Source organism: Centrocercus urophasianus, unplaced genomic scaffold (assembly GCF_019232065.1).
Source record: "Centrocercus urophasianus isolate 14NV4802_14NV808 unplaced genomic scaffold, USGS_Curo_1.0 seq_28, whole genome shotgun sequence".
NCBI classification, from domain to species: domain Eukaryota; kingdom Metazoa; phylum Chordata; class Aves; order Galliformes; family Phasianidae; genus Centrocercus; species Centrocercus urophasianus.
In genome coordinates, this window is record NW_024884844.1 from 5,354,612 (window position 1) to 5,374,624 (window position 20,013).

A 20,013-nucleotide genomic window follows, 5' to 3' on the forward strand; every position below is an offset into this window, starting at 1 on the left:
CTTCTCGGAATGACCAACCTACACCCAGCCAGCTCTGCCAGAGCCCTGAATTGAATGTGCAGTTCCCAAGAGACATGGGATAGACACTGCACCTCCTTCATTATTAGGGCTAGGATCAACTGTCTCCTCTGCTTAGATTACACAAATCATATTATAGAATCATATCACAGAATGGCTTGGATTGGAAGGGACCTCCAAGGCCATCTTGTTCCAACCCTTAGAACACACTGCATTCTCACTTCTCCAAATACTCATCAGTTTTAAACCATTGGAGTATGGTTATAGATGTAAAAAGCCTTGGGTGAACTGTACAAATACATAATGGTCATCTCTAGAAAGCAGTAACAGTTATTTTTGCAATGTAAGGCTGTGAAATAAAAGGACTGAAGCTGGAGCAGCTGCGTGGGGACCCTGCTTACCTCCTAAAGTGAGCAGCAATGCTTGACCATGGGAGCAGGTGAGAATATTTATGACTGTTGTATAGTTCTACACTAATGTGAAGTCTCCTTAGGGTGAGGAAGGAATAAAAGAAGAAAAAGACCACTGCAAGCTAGGACATGACACAGCAAGAAACTAGACTGTTAGAAAAGCTGAGTAGTCTTGTAGTTGCTCAGGCCATTGCACCACAAAACATATTTAGGATGTCTTCACTTACCCTATCAACTTTTGAACACTTTCACAATGAACTCCTTCTGCGTGCTTTTACATTAGGAGCTGCTAAGAAGAGGGTAGCCATGGAGGGTAGCCATTACTTTTCTTTTAGAACTTCTCAGTGCAAAAGTGGTTGGGGAGCAAGGAATCGTGCTGCAGGTACTGCCTTGTCTGACCAGCTCCTATAGTGCCGTTTCCTGATGGGCTTGTGAACATGTGGTATCTTTGGGTTCTGAAAGCAGTGGGGAGCCTGAAGAAGACTTTATCTGTGTGCTGTTGCATATTGAGAACTTTCTGGCACCTTTGTGTATCTTTTGCATTTGTCATCCCACATTCAGTAGTTGTATAATTTACTCAGGTGCATTCAGTAGTATCAGCTGTGCTGTGCAAGGCTGCCACCACCATAAAAGGCATGGGTGGAACATGGATGTCTTGCTTTTGGAAAACTGGTATATATATATTTTTAACCACAGGGGTTAGATTTTTGTTTTTTAAATGAGAAATTGTGCAGAGGTGAACCTTCCACATAAAGTCCAGGAAGCTCATAAAAACACTTACAATCTGATTTCATGGGGACTTCTTTGTTTTGGCCGACTGGAATCAAGGGAATAGATTTTTTTTTAATGTTGTAATTGGCTCTGCATTTAATTCTCCTTCTTAATTTAGTTGCTCTGTGCAGCAGAGAAGTACTGATAGGTCTGTAAGGTTGCTTTTCCCTCCAAGGGTAAATGGGACTGTGTGGCTTTTTTTTCAAAAAGACTTCTTTAATTATGTGGTGGTATTTGGAAGAACTACAGTTAAAGGGGAAAAGCAGGCAGTGATTAAAAAAATCATACTTAGCAGCAGCTGAATGCATTTTCTGCATTTTGAAAGAGACCCAAGCATGAGGGAGTACATATTTACCACACAGAGCTGTGGTGAAAAGTAAAGGTAAAATGGAGGTGACAAACCTCTGTGTGTCTGGGCAGCATGATCTGGTGGGCATGGCAGGGGGCTGGAACTAAATGATCCTTAAGGTCATTTCCAACCTAAGCCATGCTGTGACTTCAGGGAAGGTTGTTTATTGCAAGATTTTGAGACTTTCCTTGAGAAAAGACTGGAGAAGTATCAAAATTCGTAATTGTCCTAAGTGCATAAGAATCACTGTAGCTCTGTCAACTCAATTACACCTTCTCTTTAAAAAACAAACAAAACCCCCAAACCTCAGATTGCTTGGTTTGCTCAATAGTGGGATGAACCAATTAGGTTTCAAGTCAATCTGACAGAGATAATGTGTATGACTGTCTGAGCTGAATTAAATACAGAATAAGCTAGTTAGCTGGCCAGCTTAGTCTGTAAAGATGAATTAGCTACAGACATATAAACAGGTCAAGCTATGGTCTTTCAGGTTTTCTAGATGCATGCTTAGCAATTAGGCAATTATGCTACAGTGAATTTGGAGCAATTTTCAGCTTATTTTAAAGCTCTGGTTTTAAATTGACTGTCTGCTTATTGTGTACGGCAGCCATTATGTTGTTTACTATTTGTGATGTTTTAGTATGTTCAAGTATTGGAATAGATCCCTAGAATCCCAACCAGATTTAGAGCCATATACTGCTAGAGGCTGCAGAAACTTAAAATAAAGGCAGCTTTCACTCCAAACGCTTTCTCTGTCAGCCTTGCTTGTTTTGACTGCAAGTGTGGTTAATGTCATCTTACAAATGAGGATGGAGGCAGGGAAGTTGAGTCATTTGCTGAACTGCAGTGCTGGGCACTGAACCAAATCTCTTGAATTCCAGTCTACTTTTGATATGAAATCCTTGTTGCTTTTTGCTTATTTATGGAAGCTCTCACATAATTCAACATGATTAGCCAAAAAGAGTGAAGAGAGTAAGGTAAAGCTACCCTCCACTGCAACAAAACTACATTAGCAGAGCTATATCTGCACATTAAGAGTGCATTCACCCACATTAGCTTATGGAGTCTGTAACAGGCTGTCATATGAACTAAATGTATTCATAAATGGGACATGGAACATGGTATTTCAGTGTATGTCTGAAGGCTCCAATTCTGCGAGACATGTAATTAGACCCTGCTTTACACCTCTTACAAGCACAGGGTCTTTATCCATGTTCAGCGAAGATAACTGAAATTTTGCTGGGGATTATGGTGGGAGTAAGACCTGCATCTTAGGATCAGATACAGATATCTCTGAAGTTAAAAGTTATGTTATGGGAGCCAAAGATGATTATTCTGGTTTAAAGATAAGATATGATTGAACTTTATACCATTTTTAAAAATAACATTTTTAAAAATACTGTGTCACCAATGTTACATTATAATGAAGAAAGAAGCGGGGGGAGAAAAAAAAAAAAGCTCTCTCTTTTAATTAGGGTGTAAAAACCACAAATGAGAAAGGCTGACTTTTGTTTTGGGTTCTATTATGAACTATTAATAATGGCAGGAAAAGCCAGAGGATAAGTTCCTTTGTATTTTGGTGTATTTTCTCAGCTAGACCTTTGCTTGACATTACCCTGCTGTGACAGGGCCAGGGATAGGAGGGAAAAGAAATCTATTTTCAGCTATGATTTAGAATACAACAGAGAAACTGTGTTTTAATTGAAATCAGACTTGGAGTGCATTTTAGTCATTAAAGAGGATTAGAGTATATTAAGTCTCCGTGAGTTGTGGGTTGGGGAGATTTTTCTATTTTTTAATTTTTTTTCTGATTCTCAGTGTTTGCTCTTTCTTTGCTGGTGCTCTTACTGTCACAAAATTCTCCTTGAGGGCCTGGTAGGAGTCCAGGGCTTGGGCTGCCCGTGATGGCCCTAGTTGAACGATCTTATCTGCAAACAGACATGATTGCAGTGGATGGAAGTTGGCAGTCACATAGTGGCTATTGCCTCCACCCAAAAATGCAGTGATCTCCCTAGCAAGTGAATGTTTTATCAGTTGGAGGCCCTTTCCTTTTACCTCTCAAGAAGGGAGTAGATTTTAAGAATCCTGAGAACACACGTACTTTGAGTCATATGCTCCATGCATGTGCAGTGCTATGTGGTATGTTACGGAATTGTTCATAATAATAACAGCGACAGAAAAGGAAAAAGATAAGGTTGGATTCTTGAGTGGAAATGATGAAGATACTATAAAAGCATGGGTTTTGAGGTGCTATATGGTTTCCTAGATTCACACCAGAACTCTAGTCTACAGTAACTCAAGAGCAAGCTATAAAGTGAGGTAACTGATACTGTTTGGCTTCCTTCCACTGACATGTTTAAGGCGTAAGTGTTTAAACTTGAGCAATACTTATGCACCTATTTGAAAGAGGGTGGGATAAATTGGGTATACATCATTGGAATTGCTCTGGAATTTATTGCAAACTTGCTAGAGGTACGAAAGATTTAATCTAACGCTCTGAGTTACACCAAATTGGTACCATTTTAGGTGAGATCAAAATCTGATTCTTAAGTGGATAATGGTATCATTTATTTTTGGTTTTCATGGTAACCCAGTTTGACTCACTATGGCAACAACAGTGGGACTTAATGTAGTGAAGATTAATCATTCTCTCAGGCAAGGCACTTCTTCAGTGGGTCATCTCACTTTGGAGCAATTAAAGTGTTCAAAAGGGGCTTGGGTCAAATGCAGAATTTGAGGTGCCCCGTCACTGCTACTACAATATACTGCATCTTATTCAATGCAGATTTAATCACCAGCTGAAGTTTCTCACCTCCTTCCTGTATGAGCAGGGCAAATCTCTGTGTTCTTCTCCATTTCATTTTCATTTATTGTTGCTAAAAGAAACATAATTTACAAGAATGTAGAAATACAGGTTTTTAGCTAACATAAATAACCTTAAAGTAGTAAAGTTCCTTAAAGTAGTAAACTCCTTACATGTTGTTTTGATGCAAAATGTGAGCAGAGCATAACATGTTGCTGGGAAGGAGTTATAGAATCATCTGGCTTGGAAGACATCTTCAAGATCATCAAATCCATAACCATAAATGGGGTCTACTGAGTCCTATCACTAAGTCATATTCCACAGTGCCATGTCCACTTCCTTGTGTGATCATGATCACCCTCTCCATGAAGAAAATCTTCCTAATATCCTGTATTAATCCCTTCTAGTGCAACTTTGAACCAGAAGTCCTATCACTTGTCACCTGAGAAAAAAACTGGATTCCAAGGAGTTTTTAATTAAAGCCAAATAAAGATATGAGATGCTCCTTATTTTTCACATTTACTGATTAAGAAAGATACCTAGGGGAAGAGGTTGCATTTTCAAAGAGCTGCATTGAACAGTCTGCCCTTTAAAAATAGTGCCCATCTCATCTTTTTATTTAAAAATCAAATTAGCCTTTTAAGCTATTAAAAGAATTGACCTTAACTGCACTAATGCAATCATCTCACCATATTCCCATCATACAAATTAGCCTAGAGGAAGAGCAATTGTCATCCCAGAACTTTGCTTAATTATTGCCTGATTGCTTCTTCAACCTTCTTTCTTTAAAATCATCCTTCCTTCTTTCTTCTCATGTTTTCCTACCTCGTCCCATGAAAACTACCATCATCCCCTGCAAGTGGACTCTCCAGTAACTTTTCCCTCACCTGGGTAGTATTTACTTTGCCAGTGTAGGTGTGCCATGGGTCTTAGAATTCCCATAGGCAAGAGTCTGATCATCAGCAAAATGGAGTATGGAGAGACCTCTGGAAGTGTTCCCCTTAAAAGTGGGCTTCCAGTGCTGTACTCAGATTAAACCTATCTGAACTGCCACTCTTTTTGCAGTTGCACTGATTATTCATTAAGAGACACAGCTACTCTTTCTCCAACTAGCACAGTCAGCCTGCCATAATTGTGCTAGGCTTTCTTTAATTTTCTTGGTGACCTGGGTTTGCTGCTTATTTTCTTGGCACAACAGAGGAAACAGAGTAATTTATTTAATCCCATGGGCAATTCAGGGACTGCCTGGACTAACAGCAGAAAAGAAGGAACTACCCTAGTCCACTCACCAAGAGCAATTGGGTCAGCAAAGTGTGGGATGGGAATCTGCCACGGTGGGAGCTGAAGTACTGTATTGTCCTCCAATCCTGTAAGAAAATATCTGTGAGTTACAAAGCTTCCTAAGTGATTCTGGCAGCCTGCTTGGAGTTGTGTCTTGGACTTGTAGCTAGTACATTTTCATTAAATAGTATTATCTAATGGATTGCAGCCTGGATTTGAAAATGCTCTCCTGGATGGGAAGTGTGTCCTGCAGTCATGCAGGATTTGGAGTTGCTCTGCTAGGAGCTACAAAGCAGGAAGGAGGGCCTGACCTCTGCCCTGAGCAGCTTTCAGAGTAGTTGAAGTGCAGCAGGAAATGTATACTGGGAAGAAAGTTGATATATGCTGGAGTTGCAGAATTCAAGAAACACCTCTGATGATGGACCTGTCTGGAGCACAGTACTGGAACTTCAGCAAATTCACAATTTTCTAGATGTTTTAAGAATGATATAGCTTAGCAATAAAGGACAGTTGTGAAATTTGTAGATGTAATTTGGAAAACTGAATTTTTAACTGCTCCTTTAAGCTGTTTTTAAGGAGTAACTAAATTATTTGAACTAAACCACTGTAACTTCAATGGCTAACTGTATCTCAAGACATTAATTTTTGGCAGTTGAGTAAGTCACATATCCCTGCTTTCAGTTAAATTCTAAACATTCACCTTGAATTATTGCACAGTTAGTCTACTTCTAAAAACATTTCCTTTCTTTGGGGCTAAGAGGAATGCCTTCAAATCCACTGACAAGTAGATGTTTACTGTTTCTGATGATTTCAGGTTTAATTATGACCCTTCAGAGTTGTTTCTACATTTGCTGTGGACTAATTGGTCAACATTTCTCATTGTTTTTATTGGGAAGTAAGGGCTGCTGTACCTGTCTCATTCTTGTACCTGATTTATGTTCCTGCTGTTGCTTTGCCTGTTATTCTGTATCTCAGATCTTAATTTAATGCGAACCTTATGTGCCTCATGTGATGGAAGCATAGATGTAATATTTCCCCATGTTTGCAAATTACTGTGAGCTTAATAGATAGTTGGCAATGCTGAAAACCTGTTTGTTAGGGCTATCATGCACTGAAGACTAGGGCGATCAAATATGCTATTGTGGGTTTCAGAGCCATGGAAAATGCTGTTGAGTTATTCTTTATGAAATCATAGTTTGCTTTCTTGTGGGAATTGTGGCAGAGGTAGAGTTTATGGAGCAGTTAGAATTGGAATTTTAAGAGCAGGTAGAGGCTGGGAAATCTGAAACAGGGCACTTAAGGAATGGCGTAGGAAGGAGGTGATCAAATAGCTTGTTACGGGCAGTGTAAGTAGTAGACAATTCCTAGATTTTGATCTTGTCTCCCCACCTAGCGCTGATTTATGAAGTGGATTTATGATTTTATCACCTCAAAGGGGTATCTTGTATCTAATCTCATGCTAAATGATTTGTAAACCTAATCAGTACTTGCACAGAAGCCTTCAGAGGGCAGCCTTCATGTTACAGGAAGGATTTGGTGCATCACCAGATGGTGCCCTTCTATATCAGGCAGCAAGAGATAGCTGCCCAAATGCAACATGAGACAGCATGTTCCTGGATGAGAGCTGGAAGAGATATGTATTCTCTGTGGATTAATGTTCTAGCACTTCTGATTGTTTGTTTTTGTTGAGATAGAGCACCCACATTTGGAGCAGAACTCTGGTCTGGATTCATTGCTTTTGTTTTCATCTTTGTTTGAATTGAGCATCACATGTTGTATTTCTTGTTTTGAATTGCAGTATGTACTGAAACATCTCTCTGTAAACTAAAAGCAGCAATCTATGTCAACAGTCGTCTCACAGTGACTAAAACAACACGATGCAACATTGGTAGGGATGAACATATAACTGTTGTGTGATCAGTATTTAAATGCTATGAACATGAAGAAGTTTTTAGAATAATCTGCTGTAGAATTACAGTGAGTGGCTATCAAATATTAATGGATGGAAAGCATACGTTCTGCAAACTAGCTTCATATCAAGCATCATTTAAATTAAAGCCATTTGCAATTTTTAAAGTCATATTTAGAAAATGAGCCCTCATTAAAAGATTTTTTTTTTAAATTGAGTTTTGATCTGGTTCCTTTTTTAATTGATAAATTAAGAGGAAAGAAGATGTTAATGGAATTATTTGCAGACTTCTAATGACACAAATGCTAGAAGGCTAACCTCCAATAATTACTGTTATTACAAGTAACATACACATTTCTGGTCAAGAACATATTGCAGAAAAGCTCTTTCTAGTACTGTTATTCTCTGTACATTGAGGAGGAGAGAGAAAAAGGGTGGAAATCACATTCTGTAATTCCCCAAGGTGATAGCACCAAGCTCAATTTTTGATGTGCTGCAGCTTGTAGCAGACCCTGAGCAGATTTAATCTGAATGTTGATGGCTGTAATGGCAGAATTGTGCCAATGTCATTGTGAGAAGGAGCTCCAAATGGATGACACTCATATGGTTAATCTATTTTTAAAAGAAAATCTTCTTTAACTCTCCATATATCAGATTTGCCACTTTCCTATAGAGTTCAGTTACATTTGGAGCTGAAAACCTGGTAAAGTTTGAAAGATGCATTCTATGTTTTACAGCCTGCAGTGAAGGATTCTTAACATTTTCTTTCTGGTTGCTCTGATATTTTCTCCCCAAATCAAAATCAATTTCAATTGATCCCTCTATCATGCTTTTGAACTCATTCGAGGTGCCTCCTGTTGGAATCTGCTATTTGTGTGAAATCAGCTGCCACTGTTTTCAGGTTATACAAGGAGCTTATAAGAGGAGGATGATCATGTAGAAGATTCCAGATTTCTGACTCCCATTCCCCAAAATTCATTTATAGGAATGTAAATATTTAATGCCTGTCAGGCTCCAATAGCTAAACTACACTTCAAAACAAATTGAATAGCAAGGATCCAATAATCCTAAACACCAGCAACTTCTATGAAAATTTATCTTCTATTTGGTCATAAGGGACACTGACAGATCTCCATGTGCTTAACCCCAGCAAACAGAAGGCAATGTCTCTGCAGCTGCCTTGTCCTCACCCCAAGGTTTGCTCTGTGCTGCCAAGACAGGACAGGTAATTGGATGTTCTTCTCTTTTGGTAGGTACTGGACTGGATTGAAAATCATGGAGAAGCCTTTCTGAGTAAACACACGGGAGTGGGGAAGTCTCTGCACAGAGCACGCGCGCTGCAGAAAAGACACGATGACTTTGAAGAGGTAGCACAGGTAAGAGTCTGAAATACATTGGGGAAAAAAAAAAAAACAACTATTGGTATTTTGGGAGCTTCGTAAATTCATGCCGCTGTCTTCAAACATCTGGAGCTGACCAGGATCCAGTGCCATAGCTCTGAAGATTTGCATGCACACTGTGAGAGCATGGTTGGTAGCAGCAGGAATTAGCACTGGAAAATCACCACAGTGGGTCTCTGAAAGTACATTATGTCGCGTAGGAGGTTTTTTTATTTGCTTCAGAATTAGAAAGGCAATTATTACAGGTAGCTATTATTAGTAGTACAGAATTATTATGTTACAGTTGTTATTATATTTTGGCATGGAGGCAAAATTTCTTCCCAAAAGCTCATAACTCCTTCTTGAAACATGCTCATAGCTGATGTTTAAACATATATCCAGTCTTTTCTTACAGAATGAAATGAAAGGGGGACCTTGATAACTTCTTCCAGGGACTGATTAACTTCTTCTTCTTTTTTTTTTTTCCCTTGGCTTATGACCAGCCATTATCCATTCTCAGCTCTCCCTGTCAGATCATGTTACACTTTTTGTCTTAGGCTGAAGTAGTATCTTTGAGAAATTGGTCTCCAGTGAAGGTACCTCTGTATTTGGTGTATTCAGATAAAATTCTGATTGATAAACTCTGCTTTAGATAGGGTAAGTGCTTTGCCTTCTTGGTACACTTAGGCAGGTTTTTGCTTACGTAGTTCACTATGGCATAAGACAAAAATTTATTAGATTTCAGTTTTGTTTTTCCACGATAACTTTCCCATGTGTTGGCCTAGTTTAGTTTTAGATGTTCCAGCAGCAGGGACATAGCTCTTTTACTGCACTCCAAGGGAAGCTATTTCACTGTCTGACAGCAGCTACTGGCAAGATTATTATTATTTTTCCTCTCCCTATATTCAATTTATATATACATACATATATATAAAGCCACAGTGTATATCCCCTATGTCTTGTTTATTTCCCTTAAGGAGCTATATGCCAAGGAAGGAGATGAAATAACAGTCCTGAAATATCTGTTGAATGTTAGCATGCCTCCCTTAAGTGCCCCTTAGCCAAGTTAAGCATATTTAAATTTGCTAATATGTTCTTATTAAACACTCCTTTGTTAACCATTTCTTTGAATCCATTCAGTTTGCCAACATCCTTCTTTTAATTAATATTCAATTATCAATGGAATACTCACATTCCTTGGCTTGCACACCTTTCAGCTGCAATGAGACATCATTGCATACCACTGACAAATCATACAGTCTGAAAGCAGCAGTTCTAGATTGACAGATCACTAAAATGTTCTGGGGCCTCCCATGCCTTTCAGCCTCCTGACAATAGGTTTGAATTTCTTGAGTTGCTTTTTTCAAATTTATTAAAATGTGCATTCATCTGGAGGTTGCAAACCACGTTCTTAAAGGGGTCATCCAAAAATGTGAGTTAGTAGGAAGTTTCAGCTTGAAATCAACATTAGGTGCCTTTCCAGAGGATGTGAGTTAAATAGCTGTTATTAGATCCAGTACTAAGGGTAACTGAATAAAAAAGAAGGTCTAATAATATGCAGGAACCAAAACTAGGTGATCTAGTGTCCTTTGTGATATTAATATTCTCTGAATTTCCCTCCTCTATGATGTATTAGCATCGCAGCTCCAGCTCTGTCTCACATTGCTGGATTAGTTTGCTCTTTTTTTTCCTTTTTTTTCCCTCACTGGACATACAGGAAACAAATGAAGAACAGGTGAGGAAAGACAGAAGAATAAGTGGTCTTGATGATGAAAGCACATCAGAAAAAGCTGAATAAAGGCTTGCTCCACTGGTTGATGTTATTTAGAGATCTGTCTGTGTGTAGGTATTAGGGTAAGCCAGAAAAGAATTGCTCCACCAGGAAGTTTTCTGATTCCCTCCTGTTAATCCTGCTCCTAAAATATTTCAGACAGTTTGCCTGTTAATAACTTCAGATATATTTCCATTCACTTCATGTAGCCAAATTCTGAGTGGCGTAAAGGATGTACAAATGCAGTTCACTGGATGGAGTCCATGGGTTTCAATGGAGGAGGGTGTTTCAGGGGAGGATGGAGAGAGAGAAAAATTGCATGAGTGTATAATCTCTTAGAGGTTCCTCTGAATTGGATTTCTTCACTTCTGTGATCATCTCACTTTTACTCTTACAAAGCATCTTGTTTCTCTGCTTGGAAATTGTAAGCAGTTCTGTGCTCTGAGTCTGAAATTTATGATATTTGTTAATTAAAAATAACTCACAGAAGTCAAGCTCAGCTACCTTTCCCCAGCTTTGATTGAAAGAGTTCCTGGGCCCTTCCTCCCATGCATTCTCACTGCCCGATTGCCGTTGCTAATTTATGAAGCCTGTCTGCAGTGTGACACTGGAATGTGATGCTGGCAAATGGACACGGGGACATGAGCAGGGGGGAAGTTAAAGGAATGTCAGGCTTTATCCCAGGTCAAGGACTTGAGAATATAATACTCTTTGCTTTCAAAAGAATAATAGCAAGAGTAAGAGGGAAGGTCATAAATTCATCACACCTGGGATTCTACAGCAGAAGCTGCTAGGGAGGTCCATTTTGTAGTTGGGGAATAGATCTCCTCCCAGCTCTGACTGTGACCAGTTTTTACTCTTCCCAATTCCCTTCCTTCTAATGCTTAACTCTTTACAGCTGCTCAGCTATTAGTTCATTTTAACTTCAGTATAATTTTTTTTTTTTTTTTTTTCCTTCAGATAGCAAATACCTTTGCCCTAGGTAGGGTAGATAGCTGGAATCATTTATTCCTGATAGAGCCAAGTAACAAAGCACAGGTGCTAAGATCCTCAAACAAAGGACTGAAGATTTTGCGCATTCCCCTCATTTGGATGTTAATTACTGTCTGCTAATGATAATGAAAACAGGTGGTTTTTAAAAGAGTGTAATGCTGACATACCTAGTGAGACTGACAGTACAAGTGTTCTTGCTTCTGGCAGTTCTCTGACCGAAAAAAAAACCAAAACAAAACAAAAACATACAGTACAAATTTATTCTCCAACATCTACCTTCTTTTGTTTCCGACATATTTACTCTTATCTCCTGCTGTTTGAGGAAGGCATTTGCAAAGGTCACGCTAGAAGCAATTTTCATGAGTTTTTGTGATATTTTCAACCACGGGCAAAAAGTTCATGTTTTTGAATGCTACATGCAAAGAAGAGAAGTGTATCTGGGATTGCCGTGCTGAGAAATGCGCTGATTGACTGACCTTCCAAGGCACGAGATGGAGAGGTGGAACCCATTCCCTCTCTGTCTGATTAGAATCTTCACAGATTTATAAATCTGGATGTAACGATCCAATCAGGCATGGCCCAAATAGATCACCTTCCTGCACAGAAAAGCTACGCTTGGAAAATGTCAGTGATTTTAGAGCAGTTCATTGTGGGCAATAGGAAATATAATGTGGGGTCCCCTTCTGTCAGAACTGCTGCTTAGACAACACTGTGGCAATTTCTTTACTCTGTTTGTTCTACATGGCAGGCACAGATGGGGAAGGGTTTTTTGTTTTTTTTTTTAATTTGGATTAGAAAGCTGGAGCTGCTGGGAGGGAGTTTTGTGTCTTATATATATATATATATATACCAGTGAGTGCTTCTTTGCCAGTGCTGATGCTGTTCTTGGGCTGTACCCTGACCACACCAGGTGTGTGGGCACTGTGCCTCCTGCACAGGGAAACTGATTGCTGATGAGGAGGGTATCAAAATAGCAACCAAAGAAACACTGCCCTTCCTGCAATTACAGCTTGTCTAGGATTGCTTTATGCAAATCAAATGGATGTAGTTTGCCCAATTATGGTTGTAAATCCAAATATAATTTCATTTTAGCCTCTCTAACTTTCCCTTATTCATTCCTTTCGCCCAGTGTGCTTTCTAGTGGAAAAAATTATGTTAACAGAGTGCACCCCCAAATCCCTCAACACTTCAGCACTATTGAGTTGAGCTCTGTGAGTTGGAAATCCTTCTCCCCTTCTCTGTATGCGAAAGAGGGGCCGCAGACTGTTCTCCTTCCTGGTATTCCCAGGAACCAGAGGTTACAATGGCCTCATCTCTGCGCACTGAGGGCATAGCTGCATTTTTACAGGCATAGAATGTGGAAAGCCAATGGGGAAACAGCTCCAGTTACCCCTGTGCTCTGCTTCCAGTCTGAGCGCTTTGGGATTTGAATGCTTCGCAGCAAAGGGTTCTGTAGTCCTTCTGCGTTTAGCAGCTTTTCAATAGAGCAGTTCATTGTGCATTCTGCAGAAGGCCCACCACTACGTGCTGCAGCCTGCAGATGGCACTCACTGTGCGTCATAAGAGACCTCAGCTCTGCTAACGTGGTTTTGTATTTAGTACCTGTGTGCATCTTGCATGCAGTAGTTAATTTATTTTTCGCAGCAAATCAAAGGCACTGATGGTTACAAGGTAGATTCTGCAACTGTGCGTGTGACAAAGCACTTGTTCTGGATAGCCTGTTTGAAATATATGGAGCCGTTCTCATTATGAAACACAGTGAGAAAGTAGACTGAAGGCTGGGCTGAGCATCAAAGGGCATGGAGCTTATCTGTGTGACCAGAGGCAACTCTTGGCTCTGGTCTCACTGCTAACAGCTTCAGTTTAGGTACATACCTGTTCTTGAGTAGCTGTGCCTGCCTTCCTCCAAGAGAATCTTTGGATGATAATTAAACACCTGGAAACAGGTTTTGAACCATCAAAGATGATCTCATGTAAATATGTAATATTCCTTTGAGAATCAGCTCTTCTATTCTTGGGGAAATAAATATATTTCCTATAAGGGAAAGATTTCAGAGGATATACTGAAAGCCAGCGGTCTGTATCCTCTACTGGAAATCAAAACTAAAGAATCATAGAATGGCTTGGGTTGGAAAGGACCTTAAAGATCATCAAGCTCCAGCCCCCATGCTTTGGGCAGGATTGCCACCCACTGATCAGGTTGCCCAGAGCTTCATCCAACCCAGCCCTGATCACCTCCAAGGAAAATGAGGAATATTCTTCATCTGAGAAGCAATATGTGCTCTGGTGTTCCTGTCTAGAGTCTCCCCTTCCTCCACTGAACTGTTCATAAGATGCGGTCAGTTCAGAGTTTTCTAAAAGCTCCTGGAGATAAAAAGGCCCTTAAGTGTAAGCATGTTAAAAAAGTATGGTTATATTGCTCATCATGTGAAATATCCAGTGGATTCATTAAGAATACTCATTGCAGGTAAGAAAAAAATTATATTCTGTGTTCTCACAGCTGAGTGTGGTTTTTCTTGAACTGCTTTAAAATCAAGTGAGGTAATGGAATAGTCAGGCAAACCCTGAATTGCAAACAGCTACTTGTTTGGCCTTCAGGATAAAAACCTAGTGCTTTCCCTTACTAATTCCAACTCTGTTGGATGTCATTGTTCTAAAGTTTGGCATGAAGTTCAGTACTAATGTAAACCAGCTAGGCATAAATTAGTACCCAGGCTGATAATGAGCACTTAGGAAGCATTGTCCCGGAGTGGTTTTTTTATTATTATCACTTTTTTTCTTTTTAATTTTGTGACCTACCTGGTAGTTGGGTGAAATACCTCGCCAGGCATATTGCGTTTCTCTCTCTTGGGCAGCATAAATAAAATGTAGAATCAAATATTAGACTGGGACAGGGTGAAAGCAGACAAATTTGGTAAGAACTGTGTTTAAAGTTAGCAGTACAGCTATGGTTTCAGTAGTGCCAAATGTTGTGCTAAGAAGCAAAACACTGAGACAGACAACTAAAAGTCAGTTCCATATATAACTTTTTCATTCTTTGCACAGTCATTAGCAAGTTCTGAAGCTATAACGTACAGTTTCCTGTTTTCTCCATTTATGCAAATATATTCACTTCAGCTCAAAGAGGGAAAAATGCCCACTGGCAGCAGATGACACCAAATTACGTGCTGTGGAGCAGCAGTGCTGGGCTCCAGAAATTGTGGTGTCTTGTAGCTGGCCTGAGTTTCAATATGGGTTGTCTGTGGGGGTTATCTGGGTGAGGATGTATGGATCTCAAAACTTCCACCAGCATAGTTAGAAAGGTAAATAGTTCACTATGGAAGCAATAGAGTAACTTTCTGCATAAAGCCTAGCAGGTCCTGGTGACTCAGGACTAGGATAGTGCAATTGAATGGGTGGCTGCTAGCACTTCGTGGTCTAGTAACAAGGGGGAACTGGTTTCAAAGAACCCAGGCACAGAGACCTTCCTGGCAGTCGCTTGAGAGCTATGCTTAGTATGGCTTGGCTCTGAATTTGTATCACAATGCGTTGCTCCTCAAGCTACAGATGATTTCCTTTCTAATTTCTTCTCCTTCAAAATCACCTGACAAGTGGATCTTTTCCTTAAACAGCCTGCAAAATCTCAAGGACTGGTAGTAATCTGTTTTTGACAGTTGCCATGAGCTAACTTCCTATGGCTGATTTATTTGGGTAGGTTTATTCTTGTGTCTTTAAAATAGGTTCCTTTCATTTGCCTATAAAGGCAAGCTGCTGTTCCCATGGCAGACTGGCAGAACAATGAAGCTATTTAAGAAATATGTCTTTTTTAGTTCTAGAAGTTCTAGAAAATTAAATTTCAGTTGTGTGGGGAGTTCTGAGTATTTGAGTTTGTCTCAATTGGAATCAGAAAAGAAGGCCAACATTTCCTGAAGAACTCTGGAATTTGTTTGTTCAGGTAGTAATGGAAAAAATAAACAGTGATGCAGTATACAACATAAAAACTAAAGATACATTCAGTGTTTTACTGATGTTTCAACAGAATAAGCAAACAGCTGAGACAAAAGCTGTCTGCTGGTGGAAATTTCTCTGAAGTGCACACACTTAATGAATCACTGCTGATCTGACTGAACTGCGTGTGCTGGTGAAAACCAATGCCATCTGAAGGCTCTGGATCCCCTCTGATAATTTTTCCATGTGCTCTTCCTATTGGCAGCCCAGTGGGCTATCAAACTCTACCTATTGATTCAGGAAGATTAATTGCAGCGATGTCCAAGTCTTGTTGATAATGAAAGTGGACTAGTACTCTCAGATCCATTTCTTGCAGCCATTAATAGTGGTGGGGATTCAAGGTGGCCCTGTGGGCCAGCCAGTTGTGTGTTAGGGAGAACAGCACTGCATTAGCCACAGCAGCTGCAGCTCACCACAAGCATGATGCTTTGCATGTATTTGGTACAGGAAATTTCATTTAGGTCAAGTCAGTATCAAAGAGATTTGAATTCAGTAACAAAGCAAGGTAATTGTTAAGGCCAGGTGATAAGTATTCCTTATCACCATGCAAATATTCTGGAAAGAGACTAACTGGGACTGATGGATCACAACATGTAGAGCAGTGTTGCTTTGCAAGTTTCAGAAAAACTGCCCCCTACACCATGTCACTATGCACCACATCTACATGTTTCTTGAAATGGTGACTCCACCACCTCCCTGGGCAGCCTGTTAATTCATCAACAAGCATCAGCTGCATTGTCTCCTACTGTACCTTTTGTGCTAAAAGGAACTTATTGTACAACTCCCCAGAGCCACAAATCCTTCAGAGCCATGCTTACAAAAGAACTTGGCAGCATTAATGGGCTTGTACCACCTAGTATTACTTATTAAATCCTTGATGTCCCCTTATTCCTCATATCAGAGGGCTGGAGCACCTCTCCTATGAGGAAAGGTTGAGGGAACTGGGTTTGTTTAGCTTGGAGAAGGCTTCAGGGAGTCCTCATCATGCCTTCCAATACCTGAAGGAGGCACAGGAAGGGGAATGCCTGTTTACAAGGATGGATAGTGATAGGACAAGGGGGAATGGTTTTAAACTAAGACAGGGGAGGTTTAGGTTAGATATTAGGAGGAAGTTTTTCACGCAAAGGGTGGTGAAGCACTGGAACAGGTTGCCCAAGGAGACTGTGCTCCATCCCTGGAGGCTTTCAAGACCAGGCTGGATGTGGCCCTGGGCATCCTGGTCTGGTAGTTGGTGACCTGCACATAGCAGAGGGTTGAAACTGGATGATCATTGCGGTCCTTTTCAACCCGTGCCATTCTATGATTCTGTGATTCTATGATATCAAGCATTTGAGTTGTCTAAAAGCAACACTTGCATTATGGGACCATTTCAAATGTTTTATCTCAGTATTTTACCAATATTTTGTTGCATATAAACCTACTTTTAAAATTTCTTGCCCTACAATAAAGTTCAAATCACAGTTTCTCCTGTATATGAGTAAGGTGACATTAGTGGGTTTACAGAGGCCTTTAGAATAACACGTGTGAACACAGGCAAAAATCCTAATGTGTATATAAATAATTCACTTGTTGGTTCAGTGCATGTAATTGAGTCAGTAATATTACCCTCCATAAGCGCAGCCTGCAAGGTCAGGCTTTGCATAGCCAAGCCCCAAGAAAGGTCTGGCTTGTGTCACCAAATGACATATGGTTTGAGACATTTGGGCATCTTTTCTTCGAGTCTGCTTCAGAGCACAGCCACATGCAAAAGTCCAGGTTCCTCTCGTGTCCCAGCCTTTGCTGAGGGAGGGAGGGAAACTTTGAGATTGACATGAGAAAAACAAGCAGAATCAAACTTGTCGTGTCATTGCATTTCAAATGGAGCTTGGATGGGAGAGAAAAATTGCAGAATTTGTGAAAAGCCAGAGGAACGGAGACGGGAGGTGTGCCTGACCTGTCAGTAGACGTGCACACGTGTCTGCCTGATGTGGTTGCCTGCATTAGCATGCAGCTGACACAATAGAAATGAGTTTGTGCTGCAGAACAATGAGTGCACACTCTATTAGGAAGCAGCCTGCTTTATTAAAGTGTTTTGTTCAGTGCATCAAGGTTGTTTTTTCCAGGCAGCATAGGTAACTCCTCGTGACATGAGTGTGATTTGGAACTAAGCAGAGAAAGGAGAACGCAGCCTGTTTTTGCCTCCCCCGATGTGATATTAGCTCTGCACTGAATAAAAGGTGTTTGTGACTCATTCCTATCAGGGAACTGAAAGTGCAGCCATCGTGTTACATGTGTCAACCTGACAGCTTTTTGGTGGCTGTTTTTCCCATGGCGAGGATGAGAATTTGGGTTTGTCAATGCCCACACACCAAAGTGGAGTTCAGTGCTCACCATATTGACTTAGAAATAGATACTATGAGGGGAGAGAACTCTTGTACAATTTCATTTCTTACAATTTTAGTGAAGCACAGGAACAGGTGGTGGATGCCCTGTCCCTGGAGATGTCCAAGATCAGGCTGGATAGGGCTCTGTGCACTGATGGAGCTGAAGGTGTCCCTTTTCATTGCAGGGGGGTTGAACCAGGTGGCCTTTAAGGGTACCTTTTCACTCAAATGATTCTGTGATGTGGTGACTGCCAGCAGGAGAGGAGAAAACCCCCAGCACAGCCCGGGCTGTGTGGCCATGCCAGTGCAGAAATGTCAGTCAGCTCAGTGGTGTGTATGCTCCCCTCTGCAGCTGGTAACTGGGTCACTGGGTCATTTAACCATTGCAAATTTAGTTTTCTTACAGCAGCATGTAAATGTGGGACAAGAGATGGCATATCAGAGCACAAAGCAGAATCCGATTTGTGTGCTAGGACATGGACATGAAATAAGGAGATTATGAGGGACTGGGAATAGTGAAGGGAGGGGGGAGCTGCCGCTTGCCCCTGCTTGGCATCCAGAGTGGGAGTGGGTACCCAAGTCCTGCTCCTTGGGGTCTGGCACGCTGGGGCTCCAGAAGAGCAGGCAAAGATCAAAAGACAGTTCTCTGTTTTTTTGTTTTTGTCTTGTATCTTGGCCTATCTTATGGTGTGGAGGCTTGATTTTTAGAGGAAGGGAGATTGGATGGGGAGAGGGAACGGTTTGGCAACATTAAATAAAGAATTCACTAGAAAGATTTCAGGATTTGGCCGAATTTTTAATAGTAGAAATAAATTGGCAGATGTTGACTACAGAGGCAATATCTCATATGGCTGCTGTGTTCCTGGAGATCTGCTACATACCAGAAATCAATACAATTTTATAGCATTGAGATTTCTGGTGGGGATATAGCTCTACACCAAATCTCTCATTGTAAGTCATTATTAAAATATATTTAGCTTGAATCGTGTGTGGCCTGCAAATAGTCAGAAATCAAAAATGCTCTATTTCTAAATCTCTGTTCTGATTATAGATAACCTGAGTTGAATTTCATTCAGAGGAACACATTTTTGAAATGCCCCCCCTATGAATTCCTTCTGATGAGCATGAAAGATGCTAGTCCTGACTGAAACTATTCTAAAATGTATGAATGTTTAAATGGAAAAAAGAAAGTTTATTTCCTCCAAGAGAATGAAAGCTGCTTTTATTTTCCCTCTTTACAAACACTAGCTGTTTGTTAGAAAAGATTTTCATCTTTGAAAGTATTAGGGAGGACAAAGCCCTTAGTCCATTTTGCTCTCATAGCATCTTTGAAGAAGTAGTTTGGTGGGTAAGCTGTACGGGCAATCTGTGTCATGGAAATGAGAGTGGTGAAAAATAGATTTATAAATCTGCTAAGATTCAGAGAACAGTTTCTACTCACTTGAAACAAATTCAAATGTGTAAACCATGAGGGAGAGCTGAATTAATGTTGATGTGAGATTCGGAATCCAGGGGGACCATCCCTCTGACCCACTCCTAAGGATGCTGAGCTGGAACACAGAGATGAAGTTCCTTCAGTGGTAATTGAATCTGGGGAGGCTGCCTTGTTCTTGTAGTTAGTAGAGGGGCATTTGCCATCATATCAGCCAAGCCCGAGAGAGCAGGGAAGGGGGACTGAGGTTATCTGAGTGATGGGCAGGTGTTGTGTTACCAGTCCTGCTCACAGGGAGCCTTCCCCTTGTGCCAAATGGAAATGTCCAAATTGTTGACAAAACAGAGGTGCTGACATTTTCTTCTCATCATGTTCCATCTTCAGCAGGCAGCGTACCAAAGTGTGAGGTTTCCTATGGGTCAAAAGACCAATTTTCTAATCTTTGCTACAAGCCAGGTTTGCATGGGCAAGCAGAAAAGACCCAGGGGAGCACCAATGGACTTTCTGCTTCTTTCTGGGTCTAGGGAGCATGCAGGCAGTGCTGGCC

The 20,013-nt window shown here is 40.6% G+C and overlaps 1 protein-coding gene across 7 annotated transcripts in view; it reads left to right on the forward strand.

The window, feature by feature from the left end:
• KALRN (kalirin RhoGEF kinase) overlaps positions 1-20,013 on the forward strand; it is a 447,237-nt gene that overhangs the window by 242,505 nt on the left and 184,719 nt on the right. For all 7 annotated transcript variants that reach the window (XM_042827277.1, XM_042827280.1, XM_042827273.1 and 4 more), the window contains one exon: positions 8,795-8,917. In XM_042827277.1, coding sequence (XP_042683211.1) covers positions 8,795-8,917 — 123 coding nt within the window. The remainder of the gene's footprint in view (positions 1-8,794; positions 8,918-20,013) is intronic.